Source organism: Macaca mulatta, chromosome 3 (genome assembly GCF_049350105.2).
Source record: "Macaca mulatta isolate MMU2019108-1 chromosome 3, T2T-MMU8v2.0, whole genome shotgun sequence".
Classification (NCBI taxonomy): domain Eukaryota; kingdom Metazoa; phylum Chordata; class Mammalia; order Primates; family Cercopithecidae; genus Macaca; species Macaca mulatta.
This window is the reverse complement of record NC_133408.1, coordinates 196,869,052-196,893,301: the sequence shown is the minus strand read 5'-3', so window position 1 is coordinate 196,893,301 and position 24,250 is coordinate 196,869,052. Positions and strand designations below refer to the sequence as shown.

At 55.2% G+C, this 24,250-nt stretch overlaps 1 protein-coding gene across 2 annotated transcripts in view; it reads right to left on the bottom strand.

Annotated features, from left to right (window-relative positions):
- Positions 1-229: 229 nt before the first annotated feature.
- DNAJB6 (DnaJ heat shock protein family (Hsp40) member B6) overlaps positions 230-24,250 on the bottom strand; it is an 82,863-nt gene continuing 58,842 nt past the window's right edge. The window contains 2 exon segments of one of the 2 annotated variants that reach the window (NM_001257911.1): positions 230-975; positions 7,089-7,295. In NM_001257911.1, the coding sequence (NP_001244840.1) occupies positions 893-975; positions 7,089-7,295 (290 nt within the window). In that variant the 3' untranslated portion in view covers positions 230-892. 2 annotated transcript variants of the gene reach the window in all.

Here is a 24,250-nt window from a genome sequence, read left to right as displayed (position 1 = left end):
GAAGAAGCAATACATCATGCAAATGAAATAATGACCGGAAGGGGGTGCATCTAGTTAGAAGTGACTTTCATAAGGAGTCAATGTTCGCGAACTGAAACATTAGTTCAACCTCCTTGTGCCGTCCCTGGGTGTTTTGCGCATGTGTAAATACCGGCCCGTTTTCCCCAGCACGGCCCTAACCCATGGACACTAGGGGAGGGTGCCGCTGAGCAAAAAATTTTGCTAACAATAATTAGCAAAAATCCGAGAAAAAAAAAATATGGACTCTAGCAAAACCTACACCATATTTGAAGTTGAATTTGGACTACCTGCAGAGGATGCAAATTAAAAGAGCAAACAGAAGGAATGATTTTACATCTGATGGGATTCACGACAGCCTTCTATTGGTGTGGCGGGATTGCTCTGAGGAAAAGGTGCAGGAGTCAGTGTGTCACTTGCGATATTCTCTAAGTTACACTCCACTGAATTACTTTAATTCCAAACACTACGCCGCCACAGGAAAGAGCCTCATTTCATGAATGTTACTCAGTTAGCTGTCTGCGCCCTACTGCACTCCTAAAGCTAGAAATACTCCAGCAGCACGCGGAGCGGTTGAGTAGCCGAAAAGAATGAAGAGGATCCGGAAGCACTAGAGGAAAATGCTAGCAGATTGAGCGCTGGAGAGAAGCAGAGAGTCGCGGCCGCATCCCAAAAGTCTATCCCCGCCACCCGTGCCGTCAGCCCCGTCTCCTGACCCTGCTCTGACTGATCCGTGATCGCATAATCCTGCCGAGCGAGTGTGGCCTCGAGACAGTCCTGCCCCAACGCCGCTACCTAGCGCGTGTGCACGACCGCGCGCCGAGCACGGGGGAGCGCCAGCGTCCGGGGGTGCACCGCGCGCCTCGAGTCCGGTCTAGTGATTGCCTTTGGTCGACTTCTTCTTCTTGGACTCCTCTCTCTGCTTCTGCTTCTTCCTCTTGCCACCTTCTTTGAATCCTAAGGAAACACGGCTTGTAAAACACTGTGCGGAACAGCACTGCTTCCCCAGCAAGAGCCAAACATGTTTTCTCAGTATTTCCCCATGTTAAGAACAAAAAGCAACAAAATGAAGTCGTCTATCTGGGCCACACCTGCACCTCAAAACGGGAGCTGACTTTCCAAGGTGCACGTTGAGAACCGCTCACACTACCCAGAGAGCTTCGCCACCCTGCAGAGAAGTGAGGGCTCCCACCTATCCAAGCTCCGCCCAGCAGCAGAGCTAGAAGCCCACCCTGGGCCTCAGCCCCGGAACCCCGCCCTGGGCTCCCCTTCAGAGCGCACACTGGGCCTGCGCAAAGCTGCGCCCCGCTGTGGGGAGGGTGTCCGCGGTCTCCTCTGCTTCCCCAGCCGGCCGCAGTGCAGCCTGTCTGCAGGCAAAGCCTTGGCGTGGACTGGCCTCACGTTTGCGGGCTCTGTGCCATCCGGCGTGGGAAAGTCCCATTTCTTATTGGAGGAAAGTAACCTTTCATTTTCCTTTTGCTAAAGCCAACGGCTGACACTGACTGATCCAGCTGAAGCGCAGGGAGAAAGACGCCCACCCTCTGAACATCTGATCCAACGTGCCAGAAATAAACACCTCTGGATTCATTTCTGCAGAAATTGTCTTGGACTCAGTGTGTGCCAACATGGGTGCAGGAAACGGGCCTGATGTTGAATTTGGCCACAATTGTCAACATGACGGGGCACAGGGAACATGGCCGGCAGCAGGCAGGGCGGGCCTGGGTCCCACACGCACGGGCCCTCGACCTGCCAGGAGAACACTCCAAAGACCCACGCAACTTCACATCGTGGCATCGTGCCTCACTGGGAGGAGCCTGCTCACAGCCCTCTCCGGGGCCTCAGGCCCTGCCCACAGTCAGGACTTGCCCCAGAGAATCACAATCATGGTGGGCCGAGTGCCGGGCTCCAACCACATGCATTCCACGCCCAGCTGACGGCCGCCATGCTGACCAGCATGTCACAGGTGCAAGTCCACTGAGTGTGGCTCACGCGTGTCCTGGACCACAGTGGGGCAAACACACGTGGACTTTCAAATGTGCTGTGGCTGTCACCACTGAGCACTGCCCGGACCCCGACAGCTCTCCACGGGAGGGGACAAGCCTGCAGATCCAGTCCACACCCACAGCCACACACCACGCCACTCGCCTGTGGCCTGTGCACTGTGGAGGCTGCCACCTTCGCAGCTTTCCACTAGAGCCGAGCGCGTCCTAACCGCCCTACGAGGGAGCAGCGCAAGATGCGCGTTCTGCGAACCGCCAAGCGTTCCATGCTGCGTTTTTAGGAAATGTGCCTTAAGTTACAGAAAGAAAGAACGGAGGGGCATGTGCGCCGTTGGCGGCTGCCAGGCCGCTGAGGACCTGCTTCCAAAGCAGGGAGGCGGCTCTGCAGAAAACGCAGAGGAAAGGAAAGGAAGCGGGAGGAAGCCAGGAGATCTCCCTCCCGAGGAGCACGCAGGGAACCCCCCCTGACTGGAGCGCGGCCTGGGCAGAGCCAGCTCTCGGAGGCCGTGTCCCCCAGAGGATCCTCGTGCCCCAGGACCCGAGGGACCCCGTGGGATGGGGGCGGGGTGGGGGGTCAGCCCGGCCTGAGGTTCCTCGGCTTCAGGAAAGCAAACTTTACCAAGACTCCAGAACAAAGGGAGTAACAGGAGCTCCTTTAAAACAACTGCTGCCGCTGGTCCTTTACGAGTTAGGGCCGGAAAGCCTGAGGTGACCACACTGCAGTCACCCTCACCGCCCTGGGGCTGCCGGGGAGGGTGGCGAGGGGCGGGTCCGCCACAAAGAAACCCCTTTCCGGTCTTCTTCAAGCCTCCAATATTGCTGGGCGTGGTGGCTCACGCCTGTAATCCCAACACTTTGGGAGGCTGAAGCCGGGGATCACCTGAGGTCAGGAGTTCGAGACCAGCCTGTCCAACATGGAGAAACCACATCTCTACTAAAAATACAAAAATGAGACAGATGTGGTGGTGGGCGCCTGTAGTCCCAGCCACTCGGGAGGTGAGGCAGGAAAATCACCAGAACCCTCGAGGCAGAAGTTGCAGTGAGCCGGGATCATGCCACTGCACTCCAGCCTGGGTGACAGAGCGAGACAGTCTCAAAAAAAAAAAAAGTCCAAAATTGAAGTGAGAAAAACAGAGCAGGCCCTCCTGTCACCTGAACCTCCTGCGAATCACAGACATGGCCTTGGGCACCGGCTCGCGGGCTCCAGACCTTCGTGGGACTGCCAGCCTCGGGCACAGACCACAGAGGCACACTCTCCCATCAGCGACTACTTAAAAATTCGTCCTGATAGAAAAGGACTTCTGGAAACTGTTGAAAACCCTTAAGTATAAATACACAAATTAGTTTCATTAAAAAGACAAACTTCGAGCCGTTGAAAGCTGAGGGCAGGGTTAGATTGCAATCTTTAGTTGGAGCTCCCTTCTACAGCATTCCGTCCTACAGCATTCCGTCCTACAGCATTCCGGGACAGGCTGCTTTCCTCAGTCAAAAAAGTAAAGGACCTGTTTTACTCTTTCTTTCATGTTTAGTCATTTTACTTTTCCTTTTTTAACAGTTACATGTTCTTGATATTCCTACAGTAGGTATGGAATTCATAAACACAAAATCTCACTCGTCCTTTCCAAAGCCTGAGTTAGGATCGGGTGGGTTCCCGGCAGTGCCTCTGTCCTCTGAACTAAGGCAGGGCGAGTGCTGGGGTTAAGGACTCCACACAGCAGCAAATGTCAGCCAGGGAACCCCACACCACGCAGCAGGGACAGGCGCTCCCCGCCGACCCGCCGCTCTGCTGACCAGGATAGGAGCACCCCCAGTACCCTGTACTCCCCAACATTCCTGCTTCCACTGACTGCACCCCGTTGTCAATCACACCAGACACAAGGAGGGGAAATTCTTGCAGAAGCAGTACGTTCCGTATTTTGAGGGGTGCATCTCAAGTGAGAGCTCATTTCCAGCCTAAAAAAAATCATGCCCTAGAACCGCCCAGGCCTGGAGGCTGCACACCTGGCTGTGACTCCATGAGTGGAAGCTCGCTCACTCCTGGGAGCTCCAATAAGACCTACTCGATTCAGGGACTGGTCAGACGGCTGGAGGCCAAAGCAGGGGCCATCAATACTGCTGGGTGGCCGGTCTCCTCACTGCGTACTCCTTTTTCAGGAACCTTGCCCAGGACATGCCAATCCCACAAAAAGATAGTGGGATCTTCCAGGCACCCAGAGGCCTGGCCGAGAGTCATGGGTTTTCCGTGACAAGGGGCTTCGGGGAAAGAGAGACCTTCAGTGACACAAAAATGCAGCAAACCAGTCTCCTGACTCAGGAGCCTGTGTTACCGCTACAAAGTCCCCTGGTCAGCACACCCAGCAGGCTGGAGCTAAGGGGTCTGCACCCGTGTGACTTTGTCATGCCCACACTAGCACATGCCCTTGTCTGCAGGCATGTACAGTTGTTCCGATTTGGTGGTGCTGGTGCTCTGATCCCGATACAGTGAGTGAGCCTGCAGGGGCGGAGCCTTGCTCAGCCTCTTTCTTGTCACCCACCAGCACCCTGGGGTTGGTGAGTAAGTCGCAAATGGCCTCTGCAGAGACCAAAACCACCCTGCTTTGCAATTTCACTCTAGTTCTGTCTCCAACTCTGCAGCAGCTTCCTGAATCATCCATTGAGTCAGCTTTGTCATCTGTCAATAAGAACTTAAGTAAAAGTCTCTGACATGTGTTCATTATATATTTGTATGAAAATCACATCTTTAAATCTTTGATGGTTACTTTGGTATCTTCAAGATCTCATGAAGCGATTAAAAAGGAAACAAATGAGAGGAAAAGCGGCCGGGCGCGGTGGCTCAAGCCTGTAATCCCAGCACTTTGGGAGGCCGAGATGGGTGGATCACGAGGTCAGGAGATCGAGACCATCCTGGCTAACACCGTGAAACCCCATCTCTACTAAAAAATACAAAAAACTAGCCGGGCAAGGTGGCGGGCGCCTGTAGTCCCAGCTACTCAGGAGGCTGAGGCAGGAGAATGGCGTGAACCCAGGAGGCGGAGCTTGCAGTGAGCCGAGATCCGGCCACTGCACTCCAGCCTGGGCGACAGAGCGAGACTCCGTCTCAAAAAAAAAAAAAAAAAAAAAAAAAAAGAGAGGAAAAGCTCTGGGACGGAAGCTCCCCAAAGAGGATCCGGGCAGAAACAAAAGCCATCACTGGTCTCTTTGCTGTAAGGGTTTGTGTTGGGATTCAGCAGTCAGCCAGCTTTCCCCCTCAGAAACGGTGCATGGCAGGGAAGCCGAGGAGACAAACTGGCAAAGCCGTGAGGCACGGGGAGAACGGCGTCTGCCTCCCACATCAGTCCTGCCCACAGCCACAGTCGCTGGGAGGAGGAGACCAGCCCAGTTCTGAAATACGGGTGTGGCCTCAGGCCTTTGCTGGTTGCTGTTCCAGGAGTCTCACCTCACTTTAAACATGGCTCCTCCAGGCGGCTCGCACCTGTGCACCACATTCTTGAGGCCTGGGAAATCACAAGGCTCCTCACAGGCCAGGCTTCCGGTGGCCTCCTCACCCCAGTGGTTCAGGGACACTACAGCTATGACCCTGCTCTATCCTGCACCTTGCAAAGACCCATCGACAAACAGTGCGCCCTCCCTACCGCCCTCAGACCCTTCAGTACCAGGAGTGCACAACAGATCCTGGGGAGCCTCCCTCACGCCCGCTCAGTGCAGGGATCCTGGGGAGCCTCCCCCACACCCACTCAATGAAGGGAACCCTGGGGAGCCTCCCCGACACCCACTCAGTACAAGGATCCTGGGGAGCCTCCCCCACACCCACTCAGTACAAGGATCCTGGGGAGCCTTCCCTCACGCCCACTCAGTGCAGGGATCCTGGGGAGCCTCCCCCACACCCACTCAGTGCAGGGATCCTGGGGAGCCTCCCCTCACGCCCACTCAGTGCATGGGGAGTTCTTTCTGGGTGCACACAGCCTGCAACTGCCTCTGTTTATCACTCAGTGACACAGCACACTCACATGGCAAAGTCGAGCACAGCAGGGTGGGCGGCCAGCCAGCTGGAGGGGCTGCTGGGCCCACCCACAGGCATCGCGTCCTGAGGCTCTCATGGCTGGGGGTGCACCTTCCGTCCTCCTCGGAAGCGTAACCGGCAACTGTGCTTCATCCAAGGAGGACTGGAAGGGGCTAATTTTTCAATAGAAAATGCCATGAAGGGAAAGGGGGAGACCTCCCCGCTGCTTCTCCTGTCCTGCTTAGACAGTGCTGTTCCGCCCACATCCACAGAAGTAACCTCAGGACATCCGCTCAGGTCCCCCAAACCCAGAGATCAGCCATCCCTATCTTCCTGCACGACAGGAGCGGCTGGGTCCCCTCACTGTGTGCAGTGATAAGAACCAGAGGGGGCACGAATGCTTCCAACCGATGCACGGTTCACACTACACAGACCCTGGGCTGTAGTACGCAGTCAGGGCCAAGCCCACATGCACAGCACGTCCTCAGGGCGACCCAGAACTTCTCCGGGGCACTCACTTCAGAGACTCTCCAGCTCCCTAAGAGGTGGGCGGCGGGCAGGGCGGCCAAGAGCCCCACGGCGGGTGACGGGCAGACTACGCTTCACGAGGACGTCTGACTTGAGGGGTCTTTTGTTCTGCACCCAGCGCAGAAGAAGGCACGAGAAGGTGAAGCTGACGGAGGGGCAGGAGCAGATGCAGACCCCCCCAGCACCAGACCACCTGGCCTAAGCCACAGGCCTCAAGCTCTACGCTGAAAGCTACGGAAAGGCACGTCTGCGGTAAAAGCAGCACCTCGCACTGCTGTGGCAGCTCTGTCATCCTTTGGGGAGCAACACACTGCGTAAAGGACACGGGGACCCCGTTTTAACGGTGGGGGGCCGGAGCCACCGTGGCGTGGGGGCTGCGGGCGGGAGGGGAACAAAGCGAAGCCACCTCCTCCCGCCCCGCCCTCCCCCGCCCGCTCAGGTCAGAACACAGCAGCACAGGCGCGGTTTGTGTCCTCGCTGTCCTCTGGCACCCACGGGAGTCTCCCTCTGGGCCTGCTCCTCGGCTGCCTCCCTTTGCACACCTGCTGCGGACGCGAGGGGGTCCCAGGGCCCGGGAGCCCGAGGTCGGTCCTGCTCGCCCTCCTCCCCATAGGGAGAGTGAGGCGCATGTCTGAGCAGTGAGGCGGGCCGGGGCGGCTTCGGCGGGCGGAGGCTGGCAGGCTGGGCTGGCAGGGCGTTCTGGCCTCTCCGCATGCGTTCCTCAGCGAGGGCATCCTCGTCGGCCACACCTGCAAGCACAGTGGGAGAGAGACGGCCGTGAGTGAGCGGCAGCCGGCCCCCTCCAGGGCAAGGTCTCCCTGACAGACGCGTCATCTCTGGGGAGGAGAAAGAGGTTATCGCCTTTCTTCGGTGGCACCACTGGGGCCAGAACTTAACGCTCCGAGTGGGAAGAGAGTCATCTGAAAATCACCCCTCTCCCTCCTGAAGAAGCGGCTCCCCGCCCCACCAGCTTTGGCACAACCAACACGCCCCTTCCAAGAGCGAGAGTGCCCCCCTGAAATCACAGCCCAGGGCTGACAAATTCCCTGTCAGAATCAGCCAGCTGGGCCACCCTGGGGAAGAAAGGCTCCGGGTCCAGCTGGCGATTTCATCCTCCGAGTCCACACACAGAAGACGCCCCCTCTCCGCCTCGTGCTGGAATAAATCTGTGGCCGCGGCAGCGGTGCCCACGGGAGCCACAGCTCCGCCCAAGGCAGGGCCACGCCAGTGCAGCGCCAGCTCTGGCCCCGCACAACACACACACACCCCCAAGGCAGGCCGGCTCCTCAATGCTCTGAAAAGTTGTGCTTTTATTAATCTTTTGAAATACAGAAAAAGTCATTGGAAGGCCGTGCATTAAAAAAAAGAAATATAGGCCAGGCGCGGGGACTCACGCCTGTAATCCCAGCACTTTGAGAGGCCGTGGCGGGCAGATCATGAGGTCAGGAGTTCAAGACCATCCTGGCTAACACGGTGAAACCCCGTCTCTACTAAAAATACAAAAAATTAGCCGGGCGAGGTGGCGGGCGCCTGTAGTCCCAGCTACTTGGGAGGCTGAGGCAGGAGAATGGTGAGAACCTGGGAGGTGGAGCTTGCAGTGAGCCAAGATTGCGCCACTGCACTCCAGCCTGGGGGACACAGTGAGACTCCATCTCAAAAAAAAAAAAATACAGAAAAAATGTTTTGAACACTGATGGATACGAGGAATAAAAATAAGAAAACAATATTCGCAGAATGATCTCCACTGTGATTCTCTGAAGGTGTGAGTGACAGTCGCTGTGTGGATGTGAGGGAGGCAGCGGCAGCTCCAGGAGCAAAGCGTGTGAGGCTGTAGCTGGTGGATTCCTCGTCCCTCTGCAAACTCTAAAATGTGTCTAAAACGTGTCGCACCCAGCACTTCGGGCGCCGAGCCCTGCGCAGATGTAAAGCGAGGCAGACCCCTCCCGTGGCACAGCACGGAGTTTATGCCAGAGGCGGCCCGTCCTCCTCACTTCCCCGCCGGCACTAAGGAGCACTCAGCCACTGAAACGCGCCTGAAATGCAACGGACTGAGATTGACGGACATTCAGGGGCTTCTCCAATTAAACTGGCCCGTACGCCACTTCCATGCTGAGTGCCAGGCCCGGGGCCCGCCCCAGGAGCTCAAATGTGATCACCCACAACGGACACAACTGGCTCTGAGGTCAGGAAGGAACCTGCTCTCAGGCTGTCCCCTCAGGCCAGGCTCTGGTCCTTGGAGACCACGATGGTGATGCTCACCTAAGGAAGACCCTCACAAAACCTGGGGCCTGCGTGTCCCCAGAGGGGAGGGCAAGCCTCACAAAACCCTAAAGCTGCAGCACGGCGCCCACAGGGCTCGGTCGTTTCTGGAACTCAGCAAACCCAAGAGGAGGCGCAGGCCTCAGATGTCACCTTCTACCCCCATCCTATTTCCCCACACTGTGAACACAGAATGTAATTTTGGGGACCATTTAACCATGCACCGTAAATGCAGGCTGTGAGGCTTCACCTATGGCACCCATTGTCAACACCGGCCTGCACGTCCTTCACCTATGACACCCATTGTCAACACCGGCCCGCACGTCCTGCCAGGGGACCCCAGGGCCCCTGCTGAGATGGCTACACCAGGAGAACACACGCATGTCTCGGCATCACGCAGAACTGCTGAGCTGAGAGGGGTCACCTAGCCCGGGGCCAGTTCTCCCCTTGGGAACTCCGTGTGCTCACGGGCAGAATGAACAGGTGGCAGGGCTGCTGTCTGCGATTCTATGATGTGAGTGAAGGAAAACAGCCCCCAGCACACAGGCCGTGCGTGCGGGTGTCATGCACACACAGCACTTCCTGAGCGTGCCCGCGGCAGGAGGAAACATGCCAGGGTCCCCTGACCAGGCCCCAGTTGCAGGCTGGGAGCGAGGAGGGCTCTGGGACAAGGACACCCAGGATGCAGCTTCTCAGCAAACCAAGCTGTTTCCCAGCTGCCTGGACCCTGGCAGGAGAGCGGGACACATGGAGACAGTGCTGCGAACTTGCTGTTGTGTGGCAACATGGCTTCCAGATCTGACACGGAAACTCAAAGGGGCAGGCTGCCCCGGTGACACCTGTGGACCCTGGACCGTCCCAGCCCCTTGGACACCAAGGAGAGACTCAGCACAGCTGCTCCCAGGGCACCACGTCCCACCTTGGAGGGAAAGAGGAGAGACGAGGGGACCCACACACACAGCAGCAAAGGGCCAACTGGAACCTGCCGGTGCCAAGCCCGTTCCCGCCTCCAGGAGGATTACACCCAATACTCCGCCATGACTTTGAAGATTATACTTTGCCAACTAATGTAGAACATTTGAGAAAAAAATTTAAAGTTTCTGGTGTGTGACACACTGAACTGGACCCTAAATATCCATAGCTGTGAAGTCTTCCCCGGCACAGTGATGCAGCAAGAGCTCTGTGACTGCCACCAGAAGAGCCACCCACTGCCTGGCCCAGCCACACACCCCAGTGCCCGGGAGCTTCAGAGCCAAGCGGGAGCCGCTCACCCACCCCACTCCGTGGGGAGGGAAAAGGGGGGCAGGGTAACCCCACACATCCTGGCTCATCCTGGCTCTGGGACGCCCAGTCTCGCTGCCACTTGAAATTACGCACTTCCAGCTCAGCTGCAGTTGGGAACCCCCGCCTCCCACTGTCCCCCGCACCCCTGGTCCGCAGGTGAAAACACGCCCCTGGGCGGGCGTCCAAGGACCCGTTTTCAGAGCGCTGTGGGTCAGCCGGGGCTGCCATCGCATCGCCTGGGGGCCAGGCTTCTGGTCCAGCCTCAACCAGGGCTTCCCACCCTCAAGGTCCGGCCTCCTTCGGAGCTGCTCTGGGAGAGGTTCTGCTTCTACCGTTTGTTTAGAAAAAGGCCCCACTGAGACTGAAAACTGATACTTTGAAAATGAATATTGAAGACACCTGCAGCATCCAAAGCTCCCTGCATCATCTCCTCAGAGGCTGAGGCCACTGGGCAGGCACGGACGGTGCACTCCTTCTAACCCCGGGCCGCTGAGCTGGCCAGCTGCGGGCTCAGAGCAGCCCTGGAGTGACTGGGGGAGAAAGGTGCAGGCTCCACAGCCACATCCACAGGGCAGCCTGGCTCCTGCGGATACGCCTGCATCCCTATCCTCTCCTGCACGGCTCAGCCGCTCCGCCCCCGGCCAGGTCCCGGCAACACCCAGAAGCCTCCCTCCCCCCACTCACTTTGGAGGAGGGCTGGGGCTGGCACACGTGGCAGGTAGACAGCAGCTGCTCAGGTCTGGTCTCTCGGCAAACCCTTCTGGCCCCAGCGGTCAGACATAGTTTTGTGTCCCCAGGCCAAGCACACAAGGGACTCCCCAAGGTTCCCATGAAACCTCATGGTTAGTGAGGTGCCAGGAAAAGTGACTTGAGGAAAGAAGATGAAGGTGGAGATGAGGACCGCCTTATCACCTGGGGAGTCACACAGCACGCCGCTGCTCCAAACCCCCACACTGAGCCTCCCGTGGGCACGGTGCACGGCTGCCATGGACAGGGAACGGCCGCCTCCCGGCTGGGACGCAGATGTGCCAGCAGGGGTCATCAGCTGTCTGACAAAAGGGACACACAGTTGGTCTGAACAGGAGGACTACCCAACTCGGCCTCGATGGTTCTGTTCAGGGCCAAGGCTCTGGGCGTCCTCCTGCTGCAGCCGCCCCAGCTACACGCCGGCACTGCTGGAGGCTCTGTTCCCCACCTCACTGGCAGGTGAAGCCATTGCCTCCAAGGTTCTAACCTACACTGTGCATGGAGCTTTCCCACCCCACTGCCTCCTACAGCTTTCCAGCAAGGAAAAATAAAAAAGAGAAAGTGGCTGGAGAGCAGTCGCGGCAGGCAGGACGGACAGACCGGCTGCAGGAGAACCGGAACAGGCACCGCCCCACGGCCCTTGCCTTGGACTCGGCCTCCCAGTCCCTCCCAGGCCCAGCATTATCCCATCTCCCTCCTGGCCACAATGGGATCAGCCCCGAGGTTCGGGTTTCATTGGCGCAGGATGCAGCCTGGTGCAGTCTGTCAAGGTCCCAGGAGACTGCATGGTGAGCTCCAGGCCATGACAGGCTCTCCAGAGATGCCCCAGGGCCTCACAGGCAGTGGCTCTCCGTGTTCAGGGCTGACAGGGCCACCGCGTGAACCCTGGGAACCCCCAGACAGTAAGGCAGGTGTTCTTAGCAACCCTGCCCCCCGGCCCATCCGCCTCACAACGAGGAAGGACCACGAGGAGGAAGGAGCTGGGGCTGCTGATGCTGAGAAACGTGCCTCACAAGATGTGGGAATGCACAGACCCGCACTCCTGCCAGCATCCCAGGACGGGACAAGCCAGCCTCATGCACAGCCTGGAAGCAGGCGCCACGCGGAGGGCCGAGGAACACACAACTCAGCACACTTCCCACAGCAACACCCTCTCCCACGGCAAAGCGCCCCCAGGACATGCTCTCGAACATCCTGCTAGAGCTCACGCAGCTATCGCACAACACGTCCTTGTGTGATTCAGGAGTTCCCCGCCACACCACCCTCTTATCTCTACCATCGCTGCGTCCCACGTGCGAGAGGACCTGGAAGGCTGGCCTGTCGGTGACCCAAGGACCCTGCTTCCGGCGCTCCACATGCCTGCAGTTCTGAGGATTCCACCAGTCCTCTCGTGCAGGGAAGGGCCCAGACCACATCAATGTGTTCACACAAGTAACTGTTACACCAATCCTTTTAAAAACACGTGTGCACAGGCTGGCGCAGTGGCTCACACCTGTCATCCCAGCACTTTGGGAGGCTGAGGCAGGAGGATCACCTAAGCCCAGGAGTTTGAGACCAGCTTAGCTTCGAGATCAGCTTGGGCAACACAGAAAGACCCCATCTCAGCCCGGAATGGTGGCTCCCGCCTATAATCCCAGCACTTTGAGAGCCCGAGGCAGGCGGATCACTTGAGGTCAGAAGTTTGAGACCAGTCTGGGCAACATGACCCCGTCTCTACTAAAAATGTAAAAATTAGCTGGGTGTGGTGGCATGTGCCTGTAGTCCCAGCTACTCAGGAGGCTGAGGCATGAGAATCGCTTGAGCCTGGGAGGCAGAGGTTGCAGTGAGCTGAGATTGCACCACTGCACTCCAGGCTGGGCAACAGAGCGAGACTCCTTATCAAAAAAAGACAGACCCCATCTCTATCAAAAGAAAAAAATACAAAAATTAGCCCAGTGCGCTGTTGCACGCCTACAGTCCCAGCCACTCTGGAGGCTGAGGTGGGAGAATTACTTGAGCCCAGGGGATTCAAGGCTGCAATGAGCTGTGATTACACCACTGCACTCCAGCCTAAGTGACAGATTAAGACTTTGTCTCAAGAAAAGAAAATGAAACAAAACTGCACAGTAGGGCTGGAAGTGTCAGCTCACACCTGTCGTCCCAGCACTTTGGGAGGCTAAAGTGGAGGCTAAAGATCACTTGGGCCCAAGAGTTTGAGACCAGCCTGGGCAACACAGTGAGACCCCATCTCTACAAAAAAGAGAAAAAATTAGGCCGGGCGCGGTGGCTCACGCCTGTAATCCCAGCACTTTGGGAGGCCGAGGCGGGCGGATCACAAGGTCAGGAGATCGAGACCACGGTGAAACCCCGTCTCTACTAAAAATACAAAAAATTAGCCGGGCGCGGTTGTGGGCGCCTGTAGTCCCAGCTACTCGGGAGGCTGAGGCAGGAGAATGGCGTGAACCCGGGAGGCGGAGCTTGCAGTGAGCCGAGATCGCGCCACTGCTCTCCAGCCTGGGCGACAGAGCGAGACTCCGTCTCAAAAAAAAAAAAAAAAAAAAAAGAGAAAAAATTAGCCAGGTGTAGTGGTGTACGCCTGTAGTCTCAGCTACTCGGGGGGCTGAGCTGGGAGGATTGCTTGAGCCTAGGAGTTCGAGGCTGCAGTGAGCTGTGATCGCACCACTGCACTCCTGCCTGGGTAACAGAAATCCTGCCTTAAAAAAAAACCCTGCACAGTAGGCTGAAAGGTGTTCCTTCCCACCCTCAAGAAACAGCCAGTGCCCCTCGTTCAACACTGAGGCTCCTGGGTCAGGGTGGACAGGAAGGCACTGCAGTCTCTGGAGCAGCCTCTGGTTCCGCTGGGAGTCCACACAGGGTGGGCCGCACTTCCCCCTAAAGCCCCAGGGCAAATGTAACCGCTCTCCTTGGTTGCTAATTTGGGAAACAAGGTATTGTGAAAGGACAATGAATCTCAGGACCCCAAAATCACTCAGCTAAAGGGAGAAAGCAAGCTGGGAACTGTGTTGGGCACACCTGCCTCCCATTTTATTCCTAAAGAAGGTGGGTACAGCTGGGCCCAGGGGTGCACGCCTGCAGTCCCAGCTACTCAGGAGGCTGAGCTGGGAGGATCGCTTGACGTGAACTCAGGAGGCGGAGGTTGCTGTGAGCTGAGACTGCACCACGGGACTCCAGCCTGGGCAACAGGAGTGAGACAACGTCTCAAAAAAAAACAAAGGCCACACACCTCCCTCACAATTTGTGCACAAGGAAATTCCCTGTGGGGCTCAAGATCTTTACCCTAGAGCAGTTGTGTGGGATTTCACCCTGGCAATGTGAGTGGACAGCTTACCTTCACAGGTGCAGACAAAGGACAGATCTCAAAGTCATCCCTCTGCTCCCCTGAGACAAACGCGTATCTCACTGCTTCCTCTGCCCTGTTGTTTCACGGAGCCAGACTAAGGCACACGTGGCCCTTCCTCTACCCCCTCTCACACGTGGATTATGTATTCAGTGAAAGGCTGATCAGAGACTCAACAGAAAGCAACGATTTGTCTTATCCACCTATGACCCGGAAGCCCCCATCCCCACTTCCAGCTGTCCCACCTTTCCGGAACGTACATCTTGTGTGTAGGGACGCCTCATGTCTCCCCGAGGTGCATAAAACCAAGCTGTGCCCCGACCACCTCAGGCACCTGTCGTCAGGGCCTCCTGAGGCTGTATCACGGGCACGTCCTCAACCTCGGCAAAATAAACTTCCTGCGCTGACTGAGACCATCTCAGATACTCCTGGTTCACAGTACGAAGGCAGACCAGAAGGCTGATGGAGAAAGTAGGGGTCCGTGGAGTTTCTCCGTGGCCCAAGGTGATGACTGCTCCCGATTCTAACAACGTTCCAGTTTACCCTGCCCTGGAAAAGTGCAGGTGTCAAACAGTGGCTTCCTTTAAATAAGAAACCACAGGCTCCATATTCCTTGTTTTAAATCGGGGCCACCCATGTACCGCAGGCCCCTGGGATGGAAGAAACAGTGACCCCCCAAGACACACTGCTACTTCTCCTGCCACGCCCTGCCCACAACCCTCCCCTGGGACCCAGCTCCCTCAGCCTACGGAGGTGGAGGCGGTGTGAGCAGTCTGGCCAGCCCGGGAGGCGCTTGTCTCTGAATAGAGATGGATGCCGAGTAGCGTGACAGCGCCAAGCTCAAAGCACACATGGCCCTGCGGCAACCACAGGTCACCCCTTCACCCCACGCCTGCCCCGTGCTGTGGCCAGCATGCCTCCTAACTCAAAGCACACATGGCCCTGTGGCCACCACAGGCAACCCCTTCACCCCATGCCCGCCCCATGGCCAGCAGGAGAGCATGGCAGGTGGTGGGGGACTCGCTGCAGGCCAAGCCACTCAGCAGTGGGACTGTGCTGCACCCGCCACTGCATGGGCAGCATGTGTCCCTTGGAAGCATGGGTGTCCGTGGAAGCATGGGTGCGCGTGGAAGCATGGGTGCCCGTGGAAGCATGGGTGTCTGTGGAAGCATGGGTGTCCGTGGAAGGGGTGTCCGTGGAAGCATGGGTGTCCGTGGAAGGGGTGCCCGTGGAAGCATGGGTGCCCATGGAAGGGGTGTCCGTGGAAGCATGGGTGTCCGTGGAAGCATAGGTGTCCGTGGAAGCATGGGTGTCCGTGGAAGCATGGGTGTCCGTGGAAGGGGTGTCCGTGGAAGCATGGGTGTCCGTGGAAGGGGTGTCCGTGGAAGCATGGGTGTCCGTGGAAGCATAGGTGTCCGTGGAAGCATGGGTGTCCGTGGAAGCATAGGTGCCCGTGGAAGGGGTCCCCGTGGAAGGGGTGCCCGTGGAAGGGGTCCCCGTGGAAGGGGTGCCCGTGGAAGGGGTGTCCGTGGAAGGGGTGCCCGTGGAAGCATGGGTGTCCGTGGAAGGGGTGCAGCTCAGAGAAGAAGAGGTGCCTTCCCTCTGCTTCCACCGTCCCCTCATCTTTAAAATGAGGACAAGGCCAGAGCGGACCCCGCCTGGGATCCCTGCGCTCTGGAAGGCCAAGCAGGGAGGATCACATGGGCCCACGAGTTCGAGACCAGCCTGGGCAACATAGGGAGACGCCATCTCTATAAGAAAATACAAGGTTGAAACCCAGTTGTCAAGGCTGAGTGCAGCAGAACCGCTCTCAACACAACAGCAGCCTGAAGAACGGAAGCCACAGAGAGTGGACGGGCTCCCTCCGTCACAGCGACCGAGGGAGAGGAGCCCTCCAGGCTTCTGCTAAGATGAGCAGCCTGTGGGCTCCGGGCTCCAACCATTCTGAGAGGGTCCACATGCAGGAAGAGCCGGCCTCCGGGACAGAGAAGGCAGGCGGGGCGCCGGCCCGCTGCTGGGGAACTGGAAAGGTCTGGGAGGGGCGCATGGAGACAGCGGCAGGAGGGCCACTGCTGCAGAGGTCAGGGCATACTCAGTCCCCTTCCCACCTCTGTTTCTAATAGGCAGGAATTTCTTTATTGCGTGATGCTTCACGTCACAGCTCTCTCCCCTTAGTTCCACTCACCTTGACACATTTTTATACCTGATTTACTTCCCCTGTTATAGGCTGAACCGTGTCCCCAAAAACTCACACACAGACGTCGTGACTTCAAATCTACATTCACTTTTAAAAACTGCTACATCCACCATATGAACAGGTCTCTGTGCTCTTTCCATTCCTTAAGAAATATAAATTAGGTTGGTTGAGCGCAGTGGCTCACGTCTGTAATCCCAGCACTTTGGGAGGCTGAGGCGGGCAGATCACCGGAGGTCAGGAGTTCAAGACCAGTCTGACTAACATGGAGAAACCCCGTCTCTACTAAAAATACAAAATTAGCCGGGTGTGGTGGTGCACGCCTGTAATCCCAGCTACTCGGGAGGTTGAGGCAGGAGAATCACGTGAACCCAGGAGGCGGAGGTAGCGGTGAGCCAAGATGGCACCGTTGCACTCCAGGCCGGGCAACAGAGTGAAACTCCTTCTCAAAAAAAGAAAGAAATATAAGTTATATAAATCATGTACGCGACTGAAGAGCTCTGACTGCCAGCAATCCTTTGATACAGGAGGAGCAGCCCAGGTCACAGTAAGCCCTGCAGGAGGTGAGGGGCTCGGGGTGGGCCAGAGCAATCAGAGGCGAGGAGGCCCGTGGCTGCCGGCACCATCAAAACCCGCGGCTTCTGCACAGGGCGGGGCCACAGCGGGTAAGTCCCTCTCAGGAGTGGTTTTACCTCACCTCCCCCTTTCAGACAGACAGAGGTCATCAAACCTTTTCGGCTTCCTAGGAATCCAGAGTCAAGGGTCACAGCCACACACAGAAACAAGCCAAGGGCTGGCCAGGGTCGGGGCTCCAGTACCACCTACCTTCCACGCCTTTGTGACCTAACGTTGGTGCCTAGGGCCCCTCTGCAGGGTTCACAGTGACCAACTCACTTCCAGAAAGATCCTTCCATGACCCACTCATGTCTCGCCCACCCCAGTTCCCGCCCTGCCTCAGGACCTGTGTGCCTCATCCACACCCTCGACTTCCACCCGGGCTTCATCCCAGACGCACAGCCAACACGCCAGGCGGACGCAACAGCCCCGGCGGTGAGCCTGCTGAGGAGACACCAACCACCAGCGACGGAGGCCGCAAGACAAAGGTAATTCCAGCGCCAAGAACTTAAACACAGCCCACCTGAGGGTCAAGTGCCCCTTCTCAGTAGAAGCTCCTGCCAACTTTTGGACCCAGGAGGTGGAGGTTGCAGTGAGCCACAAATGTGCCACTGCATCCAGCCTGGGCAACAGAGCGAGACTCCATCTCCAAAAAATATAGATAGATAGAGATATAGATACATAGTCACACACAGCTTAGCAAGAGGGGTATGTTAGGTGATGTCACCGCACTCAGGCCTAGAAGGCACGGCCCACTCCACACCCAGGCTGCAGGGCCCGGCCGACTGCTGCTAGGCTGCACACCTGTGCCACCATCCCAACACTGAGCGCTGCAGGCAGCTGTAGCTCAATGGCAAGGATGCAAACCTGGATCACATGCAGTGAAAATGCCGTCCTAACCTTACACAACCCCCGCAGTCTACGTGGACCACCACTGGCCAAAATGTCCTCACGCGGTCAGGGCTGGCCTTTAGCACCAAGCAGGGGCAGGGTCACTCTCCTGGCACCTACTCATCAGGAGGGGAAAGACCTCCCTTCCAGGCATAAGCGTCACCAGACGGGGCAGGGGATAGTGGGGGGCCACATGGACCTGCCCTGCAAAAGCTGCTCAGAACCTTCCAGTCAAGCAAACTGACTTGTGCAAGATCTCACACGAAGAACCCCCAACAAACTTGTCAGTGGAACTTCTACAAACATCCTTTAGAAAACAACTCAACTTTCTCACAAATTAACCTAAAATTCCCCACATTAAAACCAAAAAAGGGCATTCACTGCCATTCTGTCTCACCCTCCTAGAGTCAACACCACTTTCTGAAAGCCACTTTCTAAAATCTCTATATAGCCTTTTAAAACTTTCCATGTAATACCATTAATTACTCTTCTTTGGAAATTTACCACTAATTGTTTAAATAATTTTAGTTCAGCAATTTGTCCTGAAAAGGCAATACACATTAGTTGTAGAAAAAACAAGTCACTTCTAATTCTACAGCCCATAGATAATTTACTGTTTGGGTATAATTTCTGCTTCTTCCTGTGCGTGAATTAAATATTAAACCTTATAAATTACTAAAATATAGGCTGGTTACAACGGTTCAAGTTTCTTTTTATTGGGGGAACTAAATATACCAGAAAACATCCTGTTTTGTAACCACAGTTAAATAAAATTTAAAAACAGAAACAAGATCTGCCAGCATCCCCCCGAGCCAAAAACACACTGAAATCATCAAGAAGCTATTAGAGGAATGTTCCGCAGCTGCCGCGGGCATGGCCATCTTATCGGAGGCTCCAGTTTCTTCCCCAAATGGAGTCTGAATGGAGTGCAGGAGCCTGGCTGATAACACGCAGATGAAAACAAACTCCTGCAGATAAAAACACTTTTCCCAAATATGCACAATCCACGAGGCCCCTGGGGAGACTGCTCCTTTCTTTGACTTTTTTGAGAGATTGGGGGGTTAGTCCCTACTTACACAAATTAGGAATACCACTTACACACTGCAGATTGTTCAAACAACCAAAAACGCATGCCTGGCCCATCAGAAGATCGGCTCATTCGAACATTTAATGTGTGCCGGGCACTGGGGACACCCAGCAAGAGCCTGCTCTCACTCCTCGGGAGCTCAGTGGTGGACAGACTTCAAACAACGCAGCAAGGCAGTGCTGTCTGCACTCTGCAGATACAAAGGCGCGTGGAACAGCCCTGGAACGGCAGACCCCGTCTGCTGGGGAAACACTAGGAACCTGGCTTCAACACAGGACAGAGCAGCTACGAAGGCTGAACAGGTTTTTGTTTGTTTTGAGATAGAGTCTCGCTCTGCTGCCCAGACTGGAGTGCAGTGGCGTGATCTCAGCTCACTGCAAACTCCGCCTCCCAGTTCAAGTAATTCTGCCTCGGCCTTCCGAGTAGCTGGGATTATAGCGTGGGCCACCACGCCCAGGCTCCTGAACAGTTTTAAACAGGAGAGTGACTTGCTTTTGCCAGCCACGTGATGGGCTTGTGACATAGAAGCTGAATTGAGAAGCAGGAAGGGCAGAGGTGGGGAGGAAGAACAGGTGCCACAGTTAACCCTTCATGGCTACTTATGAAGAGGTGGCTCCAGAGAAGGAAGATGTGAAGGTTGGTTTGGAAGTAACTACTGCAAGAGCGCACTGGCTGATGGCACGAGGACGTGCCCAGGGTCCAGCTGGGAGAGGGATGGTGGCACGGGAGCACACAGGGGGACACAGGAGGAAATCAGAGCACGGGCGAAGGCTGAGGATGAGGCGGAAAGTCTCCTGTTGGATTCCCTCCAGCATAAGAGGCTCACGAAGCACTGCCAACAAAAGGCCAAAAGACTCCCAGAAGCGCTGCTGGGGTCGGCATTCCCACCAGCGTCAGAGCTTAAACCACCACCGCAGCGATACAGAGGTTCCGGCCCAGCAACTGCAGGACGCCGTTCACCCACACCGCCCCCTCCTTGGCTGGACGGCCCTGACTGGGTCTGACTCTTCGGTGGCTCCTGGGGCTGGTGCACAACACAGGTTCAAGGAGAAGCCAGATGCTTGTGTGAGTGGAGGCCACGTGCTGAGAGTCACCACCTCAGTGCAGCTCATCAACCTCCCAGGAAGCATGCAGCGCGGGTTACTTCTCAAGGGGTAGCTACGGACGCACGTCCACACCGCGTGCACACGTCCACATCGGTGAGAGCGGTGTGGACAGCATCCCTCAGCTGAGTGTGAGGATAACTCCAGGAGGACCTGGAGTGAGGCACACTCAGCTACCACTGGCATCATGCCCTGTGGCAGGTTCGGGACCCTTTTCAGATGGAAACCAACTAATGCGCACTGTGGGGTCGGCCTTCCCATGTAGAAAAGGAGGCGGGCAGTGGGTGTTTATGCCTGAAAAACCCCTTAGACTGGAACTGTCTGAAGTTCCTCAGTCTCGGGGCGTACACTGTGGCCTCCCTTCCCAGAGCTGGGTCCCTTTGATTTGCGCCCATTTCCCAGGAACTCACAATATACAATACCCTGACAAAGAGTTTCCAGGGCTATGAAAGCTGGAAATTACAGCCTTTGGTCATGTTTTAGTATGGACACAGCTGCGGTCCATGGAGTACCCCAGAGGGCAGCAGAGAGAGTGGACTCACACACTGAGAGCAGAGGAGGGGGCCCAGGGTGCACCGCAGCCTCACCCCACAAGGCCAGGCCTCCTGGGGCCCCTCTCCCTGCGGCCTTGGGCTGCCTGTCCCCACGGCTGACGGCATGGTGCTGGGTGGGGTGCCTGGGCTTTGTGGGAGGCAGAGAGAGGAAGACTTTAGTTCCCTGTTTCTAGCTGCCCACTACATAAAGTCTAAGTGTGATTTTTATTCAAGGAACTCTTTATAAATGGCACCCTAGGCATCTAAGCATCCTCAAGAAACACATCACCCTGAGACTGCCCCGCTCCCTGGTCAGGCTGTGGCGCTGGAGGGATTTAACTGTTGCCCATTTTTATCAAGATGGACAAAGGGCACCATAATTAATCATTAAAATAAATCTTGAAAAGGAACATGGGGGCCAGGCACAGTGGCTCACGCATGTAATTCCAGTACTTTGGGAGGCTGAAGCGGGCAGACTGCCTGAGGTCAGGATTTTGAGACCAGCCTGGGCAACATGATGAAACTCCATCTCTACTAAAAATGCAAAATATTAGCCAGGCGTGGTGGTACACACCGGTAGTCCTAGCTATTCAGGAGGCTGAGGCATGAGAATCGCTTGGACCCAGGAGACAGAGGTCGCAGTGATCAGAGTTCACTTCACTGCACTCCAGCCTGGCTGACAGAGTAAGACTATGTCTCAAAAAAAAAAAAAAAAAAAAAAAAGGCCGGGCACAGTGGCTCAAGCCTGTAATCCCAGCACTTTGGGAGGCCAAGGCAGGTGGATCACTTGAGGTCAGAAGTTCGAGACCAGCCTGGCCAACACAGTGAAACTCTGTCTCTACTAAAAATACAAAAAGAATTAGCCGGGTGTGGTGGCACAGGCCTGTAATCCCAGCTACTGGGGAGGCAGAGGTTGCAGTGAGCCGAGATCGCCCCACTGTACTCCAGCCTGGCTGACAGAGCACGACTCCGTCTCAAAAAAAGAGAAAAAAAAAAGGTAGAATGAATGTTGTGACTTTTGTAGACTCTCATATTCACAAAATTTTATTTTTCTAAAGACATCTAAATCTTATTCCACATAAAAATGTAATGACAAGTCATTCTAGTTTCTTCTCAGAGCTCCTCAGTCTTCCCATCAGGGACTTCCATAAGAAGGCATAGCCCACCCCAGAATTCAACCTCCAGCTGCCTCTCCTGAAGCTCATCAGAGCTGAGAAGGCCTGAGCTCAGGAGCCCAAAGCTATGCTCCTGCATCTGTAGGAAAAACAGAGAAGCTTCCCATGCAATTCTCTTTAAAAGAAAGACAAAAGCAGAACTAGATATGTTAATGTTAAAACTCAAATAACAGAGGAAACGATGAATTCATGTTAAAGCTTTTCATTCAGTTGCTATGGCTTTAACTACATTAAGTGGCCAGATGTGCCCATCACCAACCCTCCCCAGCCCGCTCCCAAAATGCTGCCCATAAAACGTAGTGCTCTCAAGTACGCTTCCAGCCCTGGTAGTACCAGGTGGGGAAGACCAACAGCTAACTCTGCTTTCTACGGGTTTTCTTGTGCGGGCCGGGGTACAGGGTCTTGCTCTGTTGCCCAGGCTGGAGTGCCAAGTGGTGCAATCCTGGCTCACTGCAGCCTCCATCTCCACCAGCTCAAGCGATCCTCGCACCTTAGCCTCCTGAGTAGCTGGGACTAGAGGCACGCGCCCCCACACCCGGCTAATTTTTTCTGTTCTTTGCGGAGACAGACTCTCACCACGCTGCCCAGGCTGAGCTCAAGCAATCCACCCACCACGCGGCTCAGCCTCCCAAAGTGCTGGAACTACAGGCGGAAGCCGCCATGCCTGGCCCACTTTCTGTATGGTTCTAAGCTCCGCTGAAAAGTGGGGACAAAATCTGGTCTTGTGATGTGTTGCTTCTCCTTCACGAGAGAGAAATCGCGCACGTCCTTAAGAAATGTACTCATGATGGGTTAATACCACGAAAGTTCCTCCCCAAAAAAGCTGCAGACAAGCAAATCATTAAAAATTAAATCACAGCCGGGCGCGGTGGCTCACGCCTGTAATCCCAGCACTTTGGGAGGCCGAGGCGGGCGGATCACAAGGTCAGGAGATCGAGACCACGGTGAAACCCCGTCTCTACTAAAAATACAAAAAATTAGCCAGGCGCGGTTGTGGGCGCCTGTAGTCCCAGCTATTCGGGAGGCTGAGGCAGGAGAATGGCGTGAACCCGGGAGGCGGAGCTTGCAGTGAGCCGAGATCGCGCCACTGCACTCCAGCCTGGGCGACAGAGCGAGACTCCGTCTCAAAAAAAAAAAAAAAAAAAAATTAAATCACAATTCATCACAGAGGAAGGACAAACTGTCCACAGAGGAGGAAAAAGTGAGGCCACCTCACACAAATGTTCTAGATGGATTCATATTTTCAATTTTTTTTTGAGATAGGGTCTCACTCCATTACCCAGGCTGGAGTGCAGTGGCATCATCACGACTTACTGAAGCCTCGATCTCCAGGGCTCAAGCGATCCACCCACGTGGCCACTCAAAGTGCTGGAATACAGGCGTGAGCCACCACGTCTGGACTTCAACTTTTTTAAGGTAGATACACAGGAGCAGCGTTTCTTAACCAAGTAGAAAAAAGCCCAGTAGAATACAAGTTCACAAAATTGACAAGGCAACATTTCCTGTTTCTTAACCCTTCCTTCCAAAAAACAGATGCCATATGGGTTATGCATTGAATGAAAATAGAAATTTAAAAGAACAAGCGACTTTTTTAGAAATCAACAAAAATGTTTTACAAGTCAAACTTAAAAGCAATTCTTAAAATTCCTATTAATGAACAAAAATGCTGCAAATAAATATTCTGCAGAAGCACAACTAACCAGAAGAATAGGAAGAAAAACTTAGGATAATAATTAGATATTCTATCAGAAAGCTATTCTTCTGAAAGAGAAACTAAACCAACAGGAGAACACTCGGAAGCCTTTACGCCACAGACAAACGTGAAGGATGAGAAAGGCGTGTGATCACAGGCCTCAAAACCGCGCGGACACTTCCAGTGAACACGTAAATTAGCAAACTGATATGAAAGAAAACCCCTCAACAAACCACAGCTTGGGAAATCACTACAGTTTTCTGAGAGGTTCCGAATGTTCCCAACACAAAGCAATAAACTGTTTGAGGTGGCTCTGCCATTCACCCCAATCTGATCGTCACCCACTGCACACACACGCCCCACAAATACGTACAATTACTAGCCACAGTTTAAAATACCAGTAACTAGGAAATGTGCCAGAAATAAATGACTTCAAGGGCAGCTGAACCTGGTGTTGGGGTAGGCAGGGCACAGACGGCTCCCAACTCACCCTCAAGATCACAGGGCCGGGAGCCTCACCCTCACCCTCTGTCTACACAATCTAAAACCCAAAGTAAAATCAAGGTACAAGAGAACCCAACAGTGCCATGTAGAGGAATTTTTGGTCATAAACACAGTAACTAATCTTTCTCAGAAACATAATCACACAGTAAAATACTAAAATCAGCCTGCTGGAAAACAACACAAAAATACTTATATCAATAAGAAAAATAAGCCGGGCGCGATGGCTCACGCCTGTAATCTCAGCACTTTGGAAGGTCGAGGCAGGCGGATCACCTGAGGTCA